Source organism: Microcaecilia unicolor, chromosome 1 (assembly GCF_901765095.1).
Source record: "Microcaecilia unicolor chromosome 1, aMicUni1.1, whole genome shotgun sequence".
Lineage (NCBI taxonomy): Eukaryota > Metazoa > Chordata > Amphibia > Gymnophiona > Siphonopidae > Microcaecilia > Microcaecilia unicolor.
Genome location: NC_044031.1, coordinates 398,726,332 through 398,743,976, shown reverse-complemented (window position 1 = coordinate 398,743,976; position 17,645 = coordinate 398,726,332). Strand labels below are relative to the sequence as shown.

Genomic DNA, 17,645 nt, shown 5'->3' with positions numbered 1-17,645 from the left:
AAAAAGATATGGATGAACATAAAGATACTGTTAGAGGGTAGGGAAAAGTGACTCTGAGGCGGCACCATACTTGAAGGAAGATTTTTCGCAGCTGTAGAACTGACTACTTTAAAACAAGATCTGCTGACATGCAGCCTGTTCTAAAATACATGAGAAATGGAAATCCATGTGCCGGTGATGTCCAGTATGAAAATCTATTTTACAAACTGAAATGTCCAAATCAAGAATAGGAAAAAGAAGGGACATGGACATTTTTTGTGGCAGCAAAGGAATATCCATGTTTTGAAATTACCACAGAAATATCCATGAAGAGCAGAGAGGTAGCCTAATGGTTAGAGCAGTGGGCTGAGAACTAGATGATACAGGTTCACATCTCACTTCAGTTATTTGTGGTTTTTTTTTTTTTAATTATGAACCCTCCGGGAACAGAAAAATACCTACTGTACCTAAATGTACACTGCATCAGCAGCCTTGAGGCTTGAAAGTTTCTCATACATTCAGGTACAGTAAGTATTTTTCTGTCCCTGACAGGGCTCATAATAATAGTAAAAGTCAGAACAGCTGAAGTGGGGTTTGAAATTGTTTCCCCCAGTTCATAGGCCACTGCACTAACCGTTAGGCTACTGCTCAACTCAGCATGGATATCTATTAAGAAATTAATTTTAAAAAGATTTTAGTACCACGAATGTTTATGGTTCTTGAAGTTGTCATACAGCCTAGTATCCTTTGCTAGTTTCACATTCAGGGGACGAATCGGGACAACAACCACTGAGGGATTAAGGAGGTGATTTGACTTAATCCCTCCAAAGGACAGCTGCTCCATTAGAGCACCCTTCTGTTACCTGGATGTGCCAAGTACCGGGTCTAAATAAGAATATCCGCCTTTTTGGACATAGATGTTCCTGCCCCTTCTGAAGCTGGAGTTGGCTATTCATATTTTGACCTCTCTCTAGTCCTGCCCAAAACATGCCTAGTCCATACCCCCCTTGCCATATAGATGTACTACAGTTTTAGGTAGCCATATCCTGGCTTCATAAAATTGGGATTTGGATGTCCATGCAATATAGATGTCTAAATACTGGTTTTCAGACATCCAAAACAGGAATAAGGGCCATAGTAACACAGTAAAATGAGAGCAGATAAAGATCTATATGGTCCATCCAGTCTGCACAACAAAGTGGCCATTGTTGTACCTGCTGCTCTGTGCAGGTTACATCCCTCTATGCCCTGTTTAAAGTGTGATAGTCATTTAAGGTTTGCATTAATTTTGTCCTTTTTATATATAAAGAACCTCTGTGTTTATCCCACTTGTTTTTGAATTTTGTCACTGTTTTTGTACCCACCACCTCCTCCCCCCAAGAGGGTATTCCAGGCATCCACCACCCTAGATATAAAAAAACATTATCTGATGTTACTCCTAAGTCTACCACCCTGCAATTCATGTCCTCTTGTTTTACTGTTTCCCTGTCTCTGAAAAAGATTTGTTTGTATATTAATACCTTTCTAGTGTTTAAATGTCTATATTACTACTACTTATCATTTCTATAGTGCTACTAGACATACGCAGCGCTGTACACTTGAACATGGTGATTGATTACTGATAATTAATGGTGGTAAAAGGGAAAGGGAAATGGGACTTGATATACTGCCTTTCTGAGGTTTTTGCAACTACATTCAAAGTGGTTTACATATATTCAGGTACTTATTTTGTACCAGGGGCAATGGAGGGTTAAGTGACTTGCCCAGAGTCACAAGGAGCTGCAGTGGGAAGTCCATTGCACTAACCACTAGGCTACTCCAGCATGTGGGATTGCAATGGGCTGAGGCCACTTTTTACCACTGCCAGTAAAAAGACCTTTTCTTTACAAGGCCAGTAAATGGCTGTATGGTAGTTAAAAAATTGCCATACGGCTATTTACTGCCAGAGTCCTTACCACCTCCTATTTAGGAGATGGTGAGAGCTCCGACGGCACTGCCTGATTACCACTGGGCATGTGTATTTTCTAGCACTGGAAATGGCGCACGGGAAATCCAGAACTACTGCCAGGCTCCTACCACCCTTTGGTAAAAGGGTCTCAAAACATTTTTTTACTTAGCTTTCAACTATTCAACTGTAGATTCACCAGGGTGGTAAAAGAGAACATTTCAAGAATTTATCCAAGAGGATTGTTCAAGGAATGGCTTACCAGATATTGAATTTAATGCTCTGGTTCTCCCCTGATGAAGCTTTGGTGAAACTGGGGCCCTTGCTGGGAGTAATAGTTTGAATAATTCTCTTGGATAACTTCTTGAAATGCTCTCTCTTGCTGCTCTGGTGAACCTATAGGCCCTGTTTACTAAGCCGTGCTGTAGGTGCACTATCGTTTAAAGTGCACGCTAAAAATTAGCACGGGCCACATAGAGGGGCATAATCGAAAGGGATGCCCAAGTTTTCCTGGGGACGTCCTCGCAGGACGGCTCCAGCAAGGGGCGGGGAAACAAGATGGGCGTCCATCTTTCATTTCGATAATATGGTCGGGGACGCCCAAATCGCGACATTTAGGTAGACCTTAGAGATGGTCGTCCCCGATTTTTGGCGATAATGGAAACCGAGGACGCCCATCTCAGAAATGACCAAATCCAAGCCATTTGGTTGTGAGAGGAGCCAGCATTCGTAGTGCACTGGTCCCCCTGACATGCCAGGACACCAACCGGGCACCCTAGGGGGCACTGCAGTGGACTTCAGAAATTGCTCCCAGGTACATAGCTCCCTTACCTTCAGCCAGTTGCATTAACTGAATGGAAAAAGCCCTTCCCTTACCGAACCCTTAGCGATTTGGAAAGGAATGGGCAAGCATGAAGGAAATTGCATGCAAATGAGCTGCTCGCTGTTAGTTCATTTGCACACGATTTCCTTCCTAAGGAGGGGAAGCCAGTGCACAGCAGCCAAGCATTATGCGTGGCTGCTCTGTGCATGCCAAAGATGGCTTCATATATGCAGACAAGCTGCGTGTATAATAGCCGTCTACAACCTTAAATAAATTGCCATCTACAACCTTAGAAAAACACAAGTCCAGGTGAAAATGTCTGTCCAAAATGTGGATGTTTCTGTGAGAAGGTTGTCCATGCCTTTGCTGTGCCTCTGACATCCCCTTTATTTATTTGGATTTTGGATCACAAGTAGCAGCAGTGGGATTTGAACCAGCCAACTCTGGATTGTAAGACCAGTGCTGTAGCCACTAGGCGGCCACTCCTCACCCTTGAAATTTGGCTGTCCCTGTGGGGGGGGGGGGGCAGTTCAGGCCGTCCAAAATGTTTGACGTCCTGAACTGTGAGGGGGGGGGGGGGGGCAGTTCAGGACATCCATGCCTTTGCTGACACACACATACCTCCCCCTCCAGGGACCTGCATACTGCTGCAATGGACCTGAGTATGACATTTCAGGCTGGCAAAAAAAGTTTGTCTTCTCTAGCGAGTATCACTATGCGGATACAGAGATGCGAGCATTTTCGATTGCTGGTCCTTTGTTATGGAATGGTTTGCCTTGGCATTTAAGATTGTGAGATAATGTTCAGCATTTTAAATGATTCTTGAAGACTCACTATTTTTTACAGGTCTTTCTAGAAGAATAAAGTGTATTCAAATCATTGTTTTTACAGCTAATTGGGTTGATGTATTGATTGTTGCTGATTGTTGTTGTTTGTTATGTTTTATGTATGTTTTTCTGTTACCTGCTTTGGGTAAAGGAGAGATACAAATAAATAAATAAATAAATAAAATAAGGATGGCTAAATCTTAATTGCTTACTTCCCTGTTTAGTTTCCATATTGTTTTCAATCATTCCCATAATAAATGCTCTGTTTGTCTGTCTTAAATAGATTGCAAGGCCTGTCAAGCAGAGATTGTCTCTTAAGTCTTTGTGTACAGCAATGACATGACCTGAAATGACTTTTTTGCTGAGGTTAACATGGGTGGGCATTCTGCTTTCACTTTCCTCTTCCCTCCCTTGCACCAAAATTCAACTTAAAAATACCTGAGCTGGTGGAAATCCTCAAGTGTTTCCAGCTGGACAAATCTGGAGGCAAGTCAGCTGAGCAACAAAGAAATGTGGGGGGCCAGTGGCAGCATTTCGAGGCACTATTGCTGACAATGGTGAGCTAGGACTGCCTGATATTGAAAGACTAACATCAGGAAATGCCCCTGCAAGCACTGAAAATGCTCACCATGCGGGCTTTAGAGGCCTGTGACAGCACTGGTATGCCTGGCTGCTGGGGCCTGAGGCAGAAGTGGAGGGCCCTGGTGTACAGCCTTACACAGATCTAGTAACACAATAGAAATGGTAAGCAGCAGCAGTAGTAATTGAAGCCTACCTGTGAAGTAGTCAGGAAATCCTAAGATAAGTAAAGGGATGAAAAACAGCTAGAAACACTGAATTCAAGGGAAGCAGCAGCTTTTCATCAGGAGGTCAAGAATTCTCATTTTATTGCTTCTTTGTCCTAAGAATGCACTTAGGGGCCTTTTTACAGAGTGACGGTATGCCCAATATGGGCTTACCGTACGCTAATCTGGAGCTAGCGCCGGCCCAACGCGGGTGCCAGTGGTAATTCTATCCCCGGTACGTTCCATTTGCCGCATTAGGGAAAATAGCTATTTTGTAGCGCAGTGCTAACCCGGTGGTAATCCAAGATCCTGATGCTCTCATATTTAGTCTCAAACAGCATATCCCAGAAGAACACTCAGTCCTGAAAACCTTCCTGTATCTTGTGTAGTTACCTTGAGCAGATCCCTGCTCTAATCTTGATCCAAGTGCTAGTCTCAAGATTAAAGTGCAAAGGTTCAAGGTTCAGATTTATTTGATATACCCAGGGCTTTTTTTGAGGGGGTAATTTGGGGGTACTGAGTACCGGCACCTTTTCTATTATTTTCTAAAATTGACCCATGGTCCCCAAGCTTTAATGAAAGAGCTCAGGCTCTATACACCAATTGTGCCTTGTCATAGATTTTGTGACTGGTTGTAGGGAGCCTGGCTATTGTGGGGTGGGTCCCTCAGTGATCACCTCATCCCTAAAGGGTGGCCTGGCATTTGAGTACCGGCACCTTTTCGCTAGAAAGATGCACTGGATATACCACAAATCAAGTGTCTAAGCGATTTACAATATAAAAAAAAAATAGAGGAAATTATAGAGGAAGAACAAAGAAAAACTTATCAAGCTAAAACAAGATACGATGAGAGAGGAAGCAAGCACACAGTGTTGCAAGTAAATATTATTCTGCCAGTAAAGCGTTGTGTCCATCAGCAGTGCACAAGAATGCATCGAGGGTGCAAGTTCACAGGCAGCTCAGAGGGGTAGTTATCAAGGTGCAGTAAAAGGCAGGCTTACTGACTCCTGTGGCAAAAGAATAACGCTGCTTGTCTGCCACCTCACAAGCAGCATTATTCTATTGACCCAGAAGCATTGAACCTTAAAGCTATGGCTTGATGCACCTGGGCTGCATCTTAAAGGGGCCAGTGTTTTGCGGAAGCTGCCCCCTTGCCCCCCCCAAATGACAATACAGCACCCCAAGGCCAAGCCCCCTATCACAAACTCCTCACCATATCATAATTCCCCCACCTGGAAAGATCCCCTCACCACCCATAAAGATGCCCCTCAAACACAAACTCCCCACCTGGCAAGACTTCCCCCCTGATCACAGCCCTCCCACCCAGCAAGATTCTTCCCATCACAACTGCCTCCCCCCCCCCCCCCAACAAGAAAAGTTCACTCAGGCCTAATGTCAACATTTCTGGTGTCTACTATTCAATTCAATTCAAATCTTTTCTTATATACCACTAATATCCACTTTCTAGGGTTCATTGCAGTTTACATTCTAGGTGTAACAGAAGAAGAAACAATAAAAATGTATGCATGAGACAAAAGAACATTACAGGGAAATCTAATTGATGATATGAGGAGACAGATGTCGTAATGGGTTGTTATGAGGTGTGCCAGGTTCAAAATGGTGCCAGTGAACTGTAGTGTCCTGGTAGTATTGTTAGGGGTCATGTCTCTGTATAAGGGCAAGCAACTGGAGACAGCTTCTGCCTAACCCTACTAGACACCAAGGATGTTGACAGTAAGCTGGGGGGGGGGGGGGGGGTTGTGATGGGAGAAGTCTTTCAGGATGGAGAGGTTGTGATGAGGAGGGGGGTTCTTACCATATAGGGGGTTGTGACTGCGGGGGGGGGGGGGGGGGGGATCTTGCTTGGTGGGGAGAGCTTGGCCTCAATGCTAGAGAGAGGACACTAACAGACCATGAATGCTCAGTCAAGAAGGGATAATGACAATTCTAAGTTACGGGTTTTTTAAAATTCAAAATTTTTATTGATGACACTTAATACATGAAACAATGTAAGTAGACAAAGGGTCAAAGATCAAAACATGCACAGTAAAGACAGAACGAAAAAGTCCATTATCAACTTTGTACAATTTTGATCCCCCAACCCCTAACCAAAAGCCTCCCCCTACCCTCTATTTTCTATGTTTAAAACGTTTTGTTTGCAATATAGTAAACTACAGCAGATATTGTACAGTATAACAGAGCAAGCTTTCAAGTTAACCAACAATCAGCATGAAATGTGGAAACCCTCCTACCCAACCTCCCATATAAAGTTCAGCATTTGTGCTGAAAGAATTAAAACCACAAAAAACAAAAAACTCTAAGTGATGATTATAACAAACCACTAGGACACACCTCCCAAAGAAATAACGAACAAGTGTAATTAGACTGAGATATTCCCATCAGGAAGAGAGAGGCCTGGGTTCTTATAGCCCTCTCTCCAGCACGTAAACCAGAGGTTATCTAACTGCAAATATCTAATCCCTACCCCTCTACAGAAAATAAAATAGAACACAACCTTTTGGAAAACTTCTCAAGACGTAGGACGAACCCTGCAAAAGATGTTTTACAGAGTATTTAATATAAAACTATGAGACCTGGGGATAAGTGAAAAAAATGTAAGGTTCCCAGACCAACAAATACAAATTAGTTTTTAAGAGTTTCACATTCTGTTCATGATATATATTAAGATGAACAAGATGAACAAGCCATATATTCAAACTTATTTTGCAAGGGAACAGGTTAATATACTGTTCTTTAAAGGCATTGGGGCACAAATGAGTTTGTCAACACTTACCTGTTATATGGTTGGCAATCCTGGCACTGGGTTTAGGAGGCAGGGCAGGGGGCTGCTTGAGGAGGGAGAGCTGTTTCACTGGGGTATCCTCATGGTCTCTGGGGAAAACGGCAGATTTTTTGGGGGGCAGTAGCAGGATTGGCTTAGCTGCAGTATCTTGGGACAGGGTTCCTGGTTCATAGGACGTGGGACTTTCTTGAAATACTAGAGGACACAACCACATTAACAGACGCAACAAAGTTAACAAGAAAAGCAACAAGCATGGCAATAAAGACAAAATGGCACAGTTACGTCAGCTGAAAATGTGACCAAGAGATTTCACCCAGACATGGTCAGACAGGCAAAGAGACAATGGCTGGTTTCATAGTATGAGATGTTTCCAGACTCCAAGTCACAAGACATAGTAACATAGTAGATGACGGCAGAAAAAGACCTGCACGGTCCATCCAGTCTGCTCAACAAGATAACTCATATAACATGTTCCTCCAAACAACTAATGCATCAATTTCATATGACAATGGTGGGCTTAAGGTTAAGAGACCTGCAGCAGTACCATGGTGCACAATTAGCTAAAGCAAGCCCATGTGGTTTATTTGAAAAATATTTCCGTAGGGGGTTACCTGGAGGTAATCGGGCAGCACCATGCACTGCCTGGTTACCATTAAATTAGCGTGGGAGCCCTTAAGTGTCCCCCTCTGCATAGTCACGCGGTAAGTTTAATCTTACCACATGGCCTTTTCTTTTCTCAGCCTTTTTACCCGCTGCAGTAAAAAGGGCCTCAGTGCACGGCAAAAACAGCCCCTGCTGCAAGCTCAGGGACCTTTTTACCACAGCTTAGTAAAAAGGCCCCAATATTAATAACAGAGCCACTAAAGGAAGTTGAGCACCTCTAATATCAGGTCTTCCTCCCATGTCACCTCTTCACTCTCCAAGATCCACATGGCAGCTGAGATCAGATAGACAAGGTGACCACAGACATAGGCAATAATATTATGGGCGACCAAGCACCCTTGTGACCCAGCCCCTCTCTGAAAAGACACACAGCGAACAGCACATAGGCGGTTGACAAACACAAACGTGCCACAAGCCGCTGGAATACCTTTGCTGGGCTGCTGTGTAACTTCAGTGAAGTTGTTAAAAAGCAAGCACAGGTGTCCTGGCTTCTAAGGAAATGCAGCCTCTCACCTTAACTATAATATGCCTTCTACAAGCAGGGTTAGCAACTCTTTATTGGAATAATCCTGCTAGGAACTAGAAAAAATACACAATTTAATGGGATTCCAATGGATTCTTCTGAATTTTACTTCACCTTTGAGGCAAGGTTAGGGTTTGGAATTTCTGAAAGCATTCTAGACACAAGTAAACCAGAAATAGCGGTTAGCAGGGCACATGTGACTTAAGGGTGATAATCATAATAAAAACGGTCACTTCTTTTACTTCAAGTAAGTGGGGAAAAACATTTTTGGATGTAAAAGATAACTTAGAATAAATGCAAAGAGAAATAGAGACAAGAAACTTACAAGCTGATATTTTGTACAAATGAGTACTGCTTTCTTAACATAAATCCGGCTTTCCTGCAGCTAGCTGGGTTATCAGGATACAGTCTCGATTATCTAATCTTCACTAATCTGACCATCCGGCATATCCGACAGACCCCCCCTTGGTGATTTCATCGCATTTATTTCTATTAAAAATCTTTGTTTTAGAACAATTTTAGAAAATCGGGAACTCTATGCGTTTGCTTATGCATTGTTTGAGGGGTTTATGCAGTGTTTTCCATATTATCCGACTTTTCATCCAACAACAGGTCGGTCCCATTTAGGTCAGATAATCGAGACTATACTTTATTTATAATGCATATGCATGAAATAAATATGCACATACCAGGGTTTGAATATATATTTACATTTATTCCACACTTGATGTACCGCCTTTCAACAGATACAGCCAAAGCGGTTTACATATATACTATTTTTGCAGGTACTGTGCATAGTGATCGCAGTTATTTCTTGATTTACAAATTTATTATTTGACAAATTCACACCAATTTGAAGTGAAGAACAATATAAGCACGTGGAGGAGCATATTTAAAAGAATGCCCAAGCTAGAATTTGGACGTCCTGCTCATAATGCCCATCTCACAGCCATTTTCGAACAGGAAAAATGTTGGGGGTTTCCTGTTTGAAAATACGTGAGACGAACGTTTTGCACTGAAAACGTCCAAAATGAACAGCCATTTTCCATAATGAAATGTCCAAAATAGAAACGTCAAAAACACAGGCACAAAATATCTGTTTGGTGTCATTTGTACAAAAATGGCTAACAGGTGTCCCTGCAGAGCAGAGGGAGAAGCCTAGTAGTCAGTGCACTAGATTTTAAACAATGGGACCCAGGTATAAATCTACTACTACTACTACTTATCATGTCTATAGTGCTACTAGACGTATGCAGTGCTGTGAACTAAACATGTAAGAGACGTGTACAGACATTCCTTTTTATGTTATTGTGAGCCCTCCAGGAACAGTTAAAAACCTATTGCACCTGAAGGTCCACCACTACAATAAGCATCACACTTGCAGGTGTCTTATAAACTCAGGTGCATTAGGTATTTCTGTGGTCCAGGAGAGATCACATATCTGTACAGAAATAACAGAGTTAAAGTGGGAGATACACCTGGGTCCTATTGTTCAAAGTTCACTATACTAACCACTAGACTACTCTTTACACTTGCTTGCTGCTCTATTAGGAGTTGCCATAAATACCTGAAGCTGTCACAGAGCCTGGTATCCACTGTCATTTTCACTTTTTAGGGGGATGGGAGGGGTCAGTAATCACTGGGAGATGAGGGAGAGGTCATGCCTTCATCTCTTCAGTGGTCAGCTGCTCAATCAGGGCATCTTTTTGTACCCTGGATGTTAATGAAACAGGTCTAGATACAAAGGTTTTTCTTTTTTGCTTTGGACATTTCTTCCCATTCCATTATTACTGAAAGATGTACTAATTTTGAGGCCCACCCTAGTCCTGTCCAACACATGCCTCCAACATGCCCCCTTGCTATCTGGACAAACTGCAGTGTAAAATGTCCAAATTCTGCCTTTTGAAAATCGCAATTTGTATGTTTTCAACAGATAGATGTTTTTTTGGCCGTTTTGAGATGTCCATCTGCTTTGCAACTGAGTGCCATAGTAATACAATAGTTAAAACAATGAGGGGGTCGACATTCAGATTGTGGGAGGCAGCCCAGCTAACTCCTGCGGTCAGCGGTGATGCTGGATATTCAATGCCTCTCCGGTACTATGTAAGCCACATTGAGCCTACAAATAGGTGGGAAAATGTGGGATACAAATGTAAATTACAACAATAAGCAGTAAGCGAATCTGGTTTGTAGGATATCAAAAATAATTGGAAGGAAGGAAGGAAGGAAGGAAGGAAGGAAGGAAGGAAGGGAAAAGACCCCAGACAGGTGATAATCAGTCAAATTGCTGAAACTGCTCACAAGGCACCACTGTACTTCAATCATCGGTCAGCCCACCTCCTCCCTTAGAATGGACAACTATACCCGTTCCTCACGCTGCTTCAAGCTAAGTTTTCTTTGTTTTTGCATTTTGATGTCTTGAAGTTTTGATTGACACAGTGGATGTAGCATTCTTTATAAAAAATTTTTTTTTTAAAGGGTATAGTTGTCCAATTTAAGGGAGGAGGTGGGCTGACCGATGATTGAAGTACGGTGGTGCCTTTTGAGCAATTTCAGCAATTTGACTGATTATCACCTGTCTGAGGTCTTTTCCCTTCCTTCCTTCCAATTATTTTTGATATCCTACAAACCAGATTCGCTTACTGCTTATTGCTGTAATTTATAGACCAAAGCGAAAGTTTCCCCTTTTGTGTTTGCTACCTGGATACAAATGTAACAAATAAATAAATAAATAAATAAATAAATAAATAAAATAAATGCTGGGCCATTTCCAGTGACTGGCATTGAATATCTGGTTTATTTTTGCCCCCTATGAACATAATAGCCAGCCAAGTCGATATTCAGCGCTGGCCAGCTAAGTTCATAGCAGCCAAAGATAGGTCTGCTATTTACGCAGAACGAATCGGGCACCAAACTTAGCCATCCAGCCGCTAAATATTGACGGCATAAGCATAAAATCAATAATCATCATAAAACAATAATTCATAAAGCAATTATAACATAAACCACCTTCCCCCTTCGGCAGAGTACAAAAGAAAAGCTCTCACCGCAGTATTAATTCTTAGGGAGTTTGATGGGTTTTTTTTTTGTTAACTCTGGACCACCACATCATCAAAAAAGTCACCCCAGTCCCAGTCTGCAATATTAATATCATGTAAGAAAATCTTGAAAGGGTCAGATTTATGGAGCAACCAAAAGTGAACACCTCTTCCCTCCAATGCACCCCCTCTCTCTATCCTTCTCTATTTGTAATTTCAAATAGAGAAAGATGTCAGATTTTGAGTATTTACAGGAGTAATGAGTTTTTTCAGTATTTTATATTCAGAGGTTATTCTAAAAGCAATTAACATACATACAACAGAGGCTAAGGTGCAGAAATGGAATCTTTTACAGTTGCCAGGATTATTTGTGCATATATGTAAGCGCATTCATCCTGCATGCAAGTTTATCGGAACTGAAAGAAAACTTCCTGGGGTTAGGGTTAGTATTTATATGTATACCCAATAAAATATCTGCATTTGTGCATAAACTAAACTGGGGAATCTGACTTTACTAAATAGCGGGTGTGTATATTTATAGATATTTTCTTTTGGGTACTTTTCAAAGGGAATGTTTATACCAGAGCCAGTTCAAAGGTAGTGAACCTTCAGCCCTATACTGCTCCTCAATTAACTTTCATGTCCCTAGACTGCAGCACTCCCCCCTCCCAAAAAAAGATTTTGATAAACTCAATAATCATCATCTGACAAACATCCTATAACAATGCAGGTTGAAGTATGTGCTGATTGGATCTTTGGGTGACTGTCAAGATCTATGCCTTAATTCTAGAAAAGTTGCCAAAAGTTGCACACGCAAATTTGGACGCATGCCCAATTTGCACGCACAATTTAATTGAATAATGAGTTAATTAGTGCCAATAATTGGCTTTTTAACAAGCCATTATTGCAACTAATTAGATTTAATTGAACTTTAAGCACATAAATTTAGGTACAGGATCCACGCCAAAAATGTATGCGCTAACTGAAAAAGGGGTGAGGCAATGGGTGGGTCATAGGCAGAACAGGGCATTCCTAGCAATTCACATGCACTGTTATAGAATTATGGGGATGCATGCCTAATTTAGGTGCATACATTTTCACCACTCTTCAGTTGGTGCAAATGGCCGCGCCTAAAGTAGACGCGATTCCCAGGCGCAAACACTATTCTATAAACCGCATCAAACTTTAAGCACAGCTTATAAAATAGCACTTTTTCTGCGCCATATATAGAATCTAGCCCCTAGTGTTTTGCTTAGACTGCAGCTGCTCTTTGCTGCCTCCAAGAAGTTGCTGCCCTAGGCCATCGCCTGGCCTTGCCTAATGGCTCGGATGGCCCTGGCTAATACCTACTGTCCCTTTGAAAATTGGTGCAGCTTATATATATTCTTGCTGCACAGGTTATAAATTCCACTCTTCATGAAAGGAAAATTTCACAGTAGTACAAAAACCTCTTATAAATATTTAATTGAAACAATTCCTTAGAAACTGTCCTCCTGATACTGAGCTCTGGTGGTCATCATTTTCTTTTAATGCCGGCTGCTGCTGCTGCTGCAGTGAAAGATAAATCAGGTATCCAGTGCTGGTATCTAGCACTGGCCAGCTGTGTTATCTGCATAATGCTGGGGAGGTAGATGGGTGGAGCTTGGGTAAAGCCAGAGATTACCGGGCTAGCGTTAATATTCATACTACCGGTACTAATTGGATAATGTTAGTACAGCCTCTTTGCTCTCCTAGCTTTACTTGGTAGCTATCTGGTGAGTGGTCTGAGGAGTGCTCTAAGGGGGTCTTTTACAAAGCAGTGCTAGCGTTTTTAGCTCGTGCTACAAATCAGTTGGTGTTAAACAATGAGATGCCCCAAGAATATAATGAGCATCTCAGCATTTAGCATCAGCTGATTTGTAAGTGAGCTGAAAACATTAGATCTGCTTTGTAAAAGACCCCCTAAGGGAGTATAACAAATATTATTAAACTATAACTGTCAATCAGATAATCTTTAGCTCTGCCCAAGCTCTAGAACTGAGAAAGCCATTCAACTGAGAAAGCCATTCAGTGCATAGCCACCAAGAGACAGAGCCGGGCCCAAGACAGGGCCGCCTTGGCTATCCCCCTCCACTTGGGATGAAGCTGATGCCGCTGCCCCTTGCTTGCTCAGGCTGGCACCATCCCTGCCCCCTATTTTCCTGTGTCAGTGCGTCTGCTTCTCCCCGGACTCCAAGGGAGGCCTGGTGCTGGGGTCTGTCTCTCTCCTGCTCCTGTGTGCCGTGACTGGGTTATCAGGTTAACGCAATCACCTGGGTCCCAACAGGGGCAGAAACAGACAGGCCCCAGCGCTGGCTCCCCCCTTGGAGGCCGGGCCTGGGGAATTTTGTCCCCCCTGCCCCCCCTCTTGGCGCCCTCATTCAGTGGCACTGACTGATTAGCAGAACTGACTAACCTCCTCATTGGCAATTACCTGGCTAGCGGTCCCTGCTAACCGGATAAGGGCCTTTGAATGCTGACCCCATAAAGATGTTCCATTTTTGTATGACTTTAGCAAACTTAAGGCAGTGTTGTTTGTAGCATTTGGGAGAAATCCAATGAACTTTTTTCTTATCTGTGTGTGTGTGTGTGTGTGTTTTTTTTTTTTTAATGATTGCTAATACAATCAGTTCATGTCAGGGTCACATGAACGAACACATTTGTTAAAATATTCATTTCTCGTTGAAAATCATCAAACCATGCATCTTGTTCCTTCTCCCTTTTGTGAGACGTTATCATGGTGAAGAAGTGTAAAAGGGGGCAACATTTCATGGCTTCTTTTATACAGTCCTTTTGAAAGTGTTACATGTGGGACACGGAGCAGGGTTCCTGTGTGCGTCTTTGCAGCAGGCGTAAATTTGTGCATGGAAATTTGTGCGCTAGGGGCTTGTTTTACACATGTGTTGATGTTATCTTTATAAATGGGCTTCCTATGCACACTCTACAACAGGGAATATTAGTGCTTTCGCGGGTAAGTGGACATTTGTAGCAGGACGTCTGAAATGAATTAAACCTAGATCAGTGGTACTTTGAGGAGGTCAGCATCTGGCATGGAGAGGAGTGGGGTACATTTTGTTAACTGTACGAAAGCACAGTGTTGGCTTGACAGCCCTGATATGCCAGGGACAGCAAAGTTGATAGAATAACATTAAAATGGAAGTTGAAACTTGTCAAACAGCTCCTGTTGTGTAATGAGGAAAATAACTGCTACCTGTACCGTCCATGATGTCTGTGTTTGGAAGCACTTCATACGGACAGGAGTCCGCTGATACTGAAGTGGGATCCAGTTCTGAAATAGCAGGGAGTGAAGAGCCATGAGCCTGCCCATTCTCCAGCATCCCCTCCTCATTTGGTATGGACAGCTCCCCATCTGGCAAGAGAAACACACAAGGTCAACATAGGAAGGAGAAAAGAAGACAACATGGTTTCACCCACCTGCAATGCAGGAAAACTGTCACCTTTATGCAGTGATGTGCCGGAGTGGGCTCACAGTGGCTCATGAGAGCCATTTGTTAATTTTTTAAGAATTCTGTGAGCCGGTTGTTAAAGTAGGCCTCCCGTAGCTACTTTAACAACTGGCTCCCAAACTTCGGGCTTAGGCCTCCTCCTGAACTCCCTTTTACATTGCTGACAGGGGTACTGTGCCCCACCAGCCAAATAAATACTGCTGCCACTCCTTGCTGCTTGTTTCTTCCGCATGCGGCTCAGAGCCAGAAACAAGCGGCAGCAGCCCATTTATTTGGCTGGTGGGGCTTGGCATCACTGCCAGCAAAGGTATGCCTAGTGTGCCCACACCGGTGGGGGTGGGGAGGGTGAGAAAGAGAAATGTGTTGCCCCCCAGTCCACCCCTGGACCCTCCCAAATTGTAGGGCTGGCTACGCCCAGAGAGAGAGAGAGAGCCCATTGTTAAATATTTACCAGCACACCACTGCCTTTATGGGTTCCAAAAAAGAAAATGATTGCTATTGCACTCAGTGTGCAACTAAGGTCGCTGAGGGACAGGTATTGGAAGGATATTGAAAGCACACCCTAAGCAAACTACTTCAATTAGTAAATGCCCTTATAAGTCAGCACAAATATGCTTCCTGAAGAGTGATTGACAGAGCAACCAACACACAAACATAGCAAATTACTGTATATGAAGACAGATTATAGAATTAATATTTGGGTACACTGAAAGACAGGGAAAGAAACTGACTACTTGCCTGAGCTCACGCAGAGAGATCTAGAGGAGAGCTAAATCACAGCTCACTGTTACAACCACTAGCCAAATGTCAACCTCTTCTGTAACATTTCATTTACAAGAAGAGAAATAGCTTGTACTGCCCGTGCATCATAGATTAATGTCTTACACTACAATCAAGAAATTAGACTGGAAGTCCAGGATCGCACGCCACTTGTATAGGCATTTGGTATTACTGTTGAGATACAAACTTTTCAGCATTCAGCAGCGAGGGTCAGATGTATTACAATTCACAATTCACTTTACTATACCGCTGCATGGTTTACAATCATCAAATCAATAGGGGGATGAGAAAGGGTAATAAAAAGGAGAAGGGTGGCCTAGGTTACAAATTATTAACCAATAAAACACAGAAGCAGGGCATTAAAACATATGGTTTTTAAAATATATAAACCACAGAAGGAGAGGTGAAGGTGTTGACAGAACACATAGATTGTGATGGTGTGTTGCTGCCAAGGGCCTATCCTCAAAATTTAATTTCAACGTTCTTTCATAGAGAAAGGCCTGAGTAAAGAAGAAGAGCTTTGAATTTAGTAATTGAGAGCTCAAACCTGAGTTTAATTGGAAAGGAGTTCCAAAGTGTGGGTGTAACTCTCGAAAAGCACATTTTCCAAAGACATATCGGGCCCCAACTGGTTAAATAAGAGATTAAGGAGGCCATTTTAGAATGTTTCTGTGGTATCTATACTTATAAATAGCGACATTTACACATGTAGGTGCTGTGGCATGTTCTGGGTATTGATTGGGTTGTTCAGACCATTTGTTTAAACATAACTAAATGCAGTCCATTGGTTTTCTTATATTTTGTCCTTGTGATGACTTATACTGTGCTAAAACTGGAAATACAATGAGACAGAATAACAGAATTCAGTAACATTCAAAACTTATTAATTAACATTATAATTATGTTCACATTTGGGTAATAACTGAGAAAATACTGTTAAAAAATTATATTAGAAAGCATGAAGTCGACTTGTTTAACTTCGCCTAGTGGTTAGTGCAGCAGATTGATCTTGGGGAACTGGGTTCAATTCCCAATGAAGCTCCTTGTGACTCTGGGCAAGTCATTTAACCCTCCATTGCCCCAGGTACAAATAAGTACCTGTATATACTATGTAAACTGCTTGTAGTTGCAAAAACCACAGAAAGGCAGTATATCAAGTCCCATTTCCCCTTTCTGTTGTATATCAACCAATAGTAGTAGTAATAAACAATATTAAGGGATGCCTTTTACTAAGGTGCGCTGAAAAATGGCCTGTGCTAGTGCAGGCATGAGTTTTGGGCATGCGCAGATTCATTTTTCAGCACACCTGTAAAAAAATGCCTTTTTAAAATTTCTGCCAAAAATGGACATGTGGCAAAATCAAAATTGGCATGTGTCCATTTTGGGTCTGAGACTTACCACCAGCCATTGACTTAGTAGTAAGGTCTCACGCATTAACCGGGTGGTAATGACCTACGTGCGTAGAAAGCTACTTGATGAGAGTCCGGTGCGTCAGAAAATAATATTTTCTGGATGCGTGTAGTGGAGGCGCGTCAAAAGTGAATTACCGCAAAAGGCCAAGCAGTAGCCGGGCGGTAACTGTAGGTGTCTACGCGGCTTAGTAAAAGGGCCCCTCAGTGCATTTTTATAATATACCACCGCAATCCACAAAACAAAAGGAGCAAGTTCCCACATGCTATCATTCTCTTTTGATCTAGGCACAGGAAAAAAAAAGATGTTAAATGCTTCCAGGTTTCAACGTGTGCTCCCAATGTAAATGCTAAGGAAAGTTCCTCCTGAATGTCTTCAGCCAAGTCTTCCCAGTTTAAGCTATTAACATAATGAAGCAATTGTAAATAATGAAAAAAGTCAGTTGCTGGGCCTGCAAACTCACTTTGTAGGTCTGCAAAGGATTTGAGATGAACCTCCTCTGTTACTACATGGAACAGATACACAATTCCCAATTTCTTCCATCTACGAAAGGCAGGATATAATTGTCCTGGTGGAAAAGCTAG

General features: G+C 42.4%; 1 protein-coding gene across 2 annotated transcripts in view; it reads right to left on the bottom strand.

Moving 5' to 3' along the window:
• PHACTR1 (phosphatase and actin regulator 1) overlaps positions 1–17,645 on the bottom strand; it is a 436,304-nt gene that overhangs the window by 86,758 nt on the left and 331,901 nt on the right. For both annotated transcript variants that reach the window (XM_030211092.1, XM_030211101.1), the window contains exons 4-5: positions 14,616–14,774; positions 7,154–7,357 (exon numbers count right to left, since the gene is read on the bottom strand). In XM_030211092.1, coding sequence (XP_030066952.1) covers positions 7,154–7,357; positions 14,616–14,774 — 363 coding nt within the window. The remainder of the gene's footprint in view (positions 1–7,153; positions 7,358–14,615; positions 14,775–17,645) is intronic.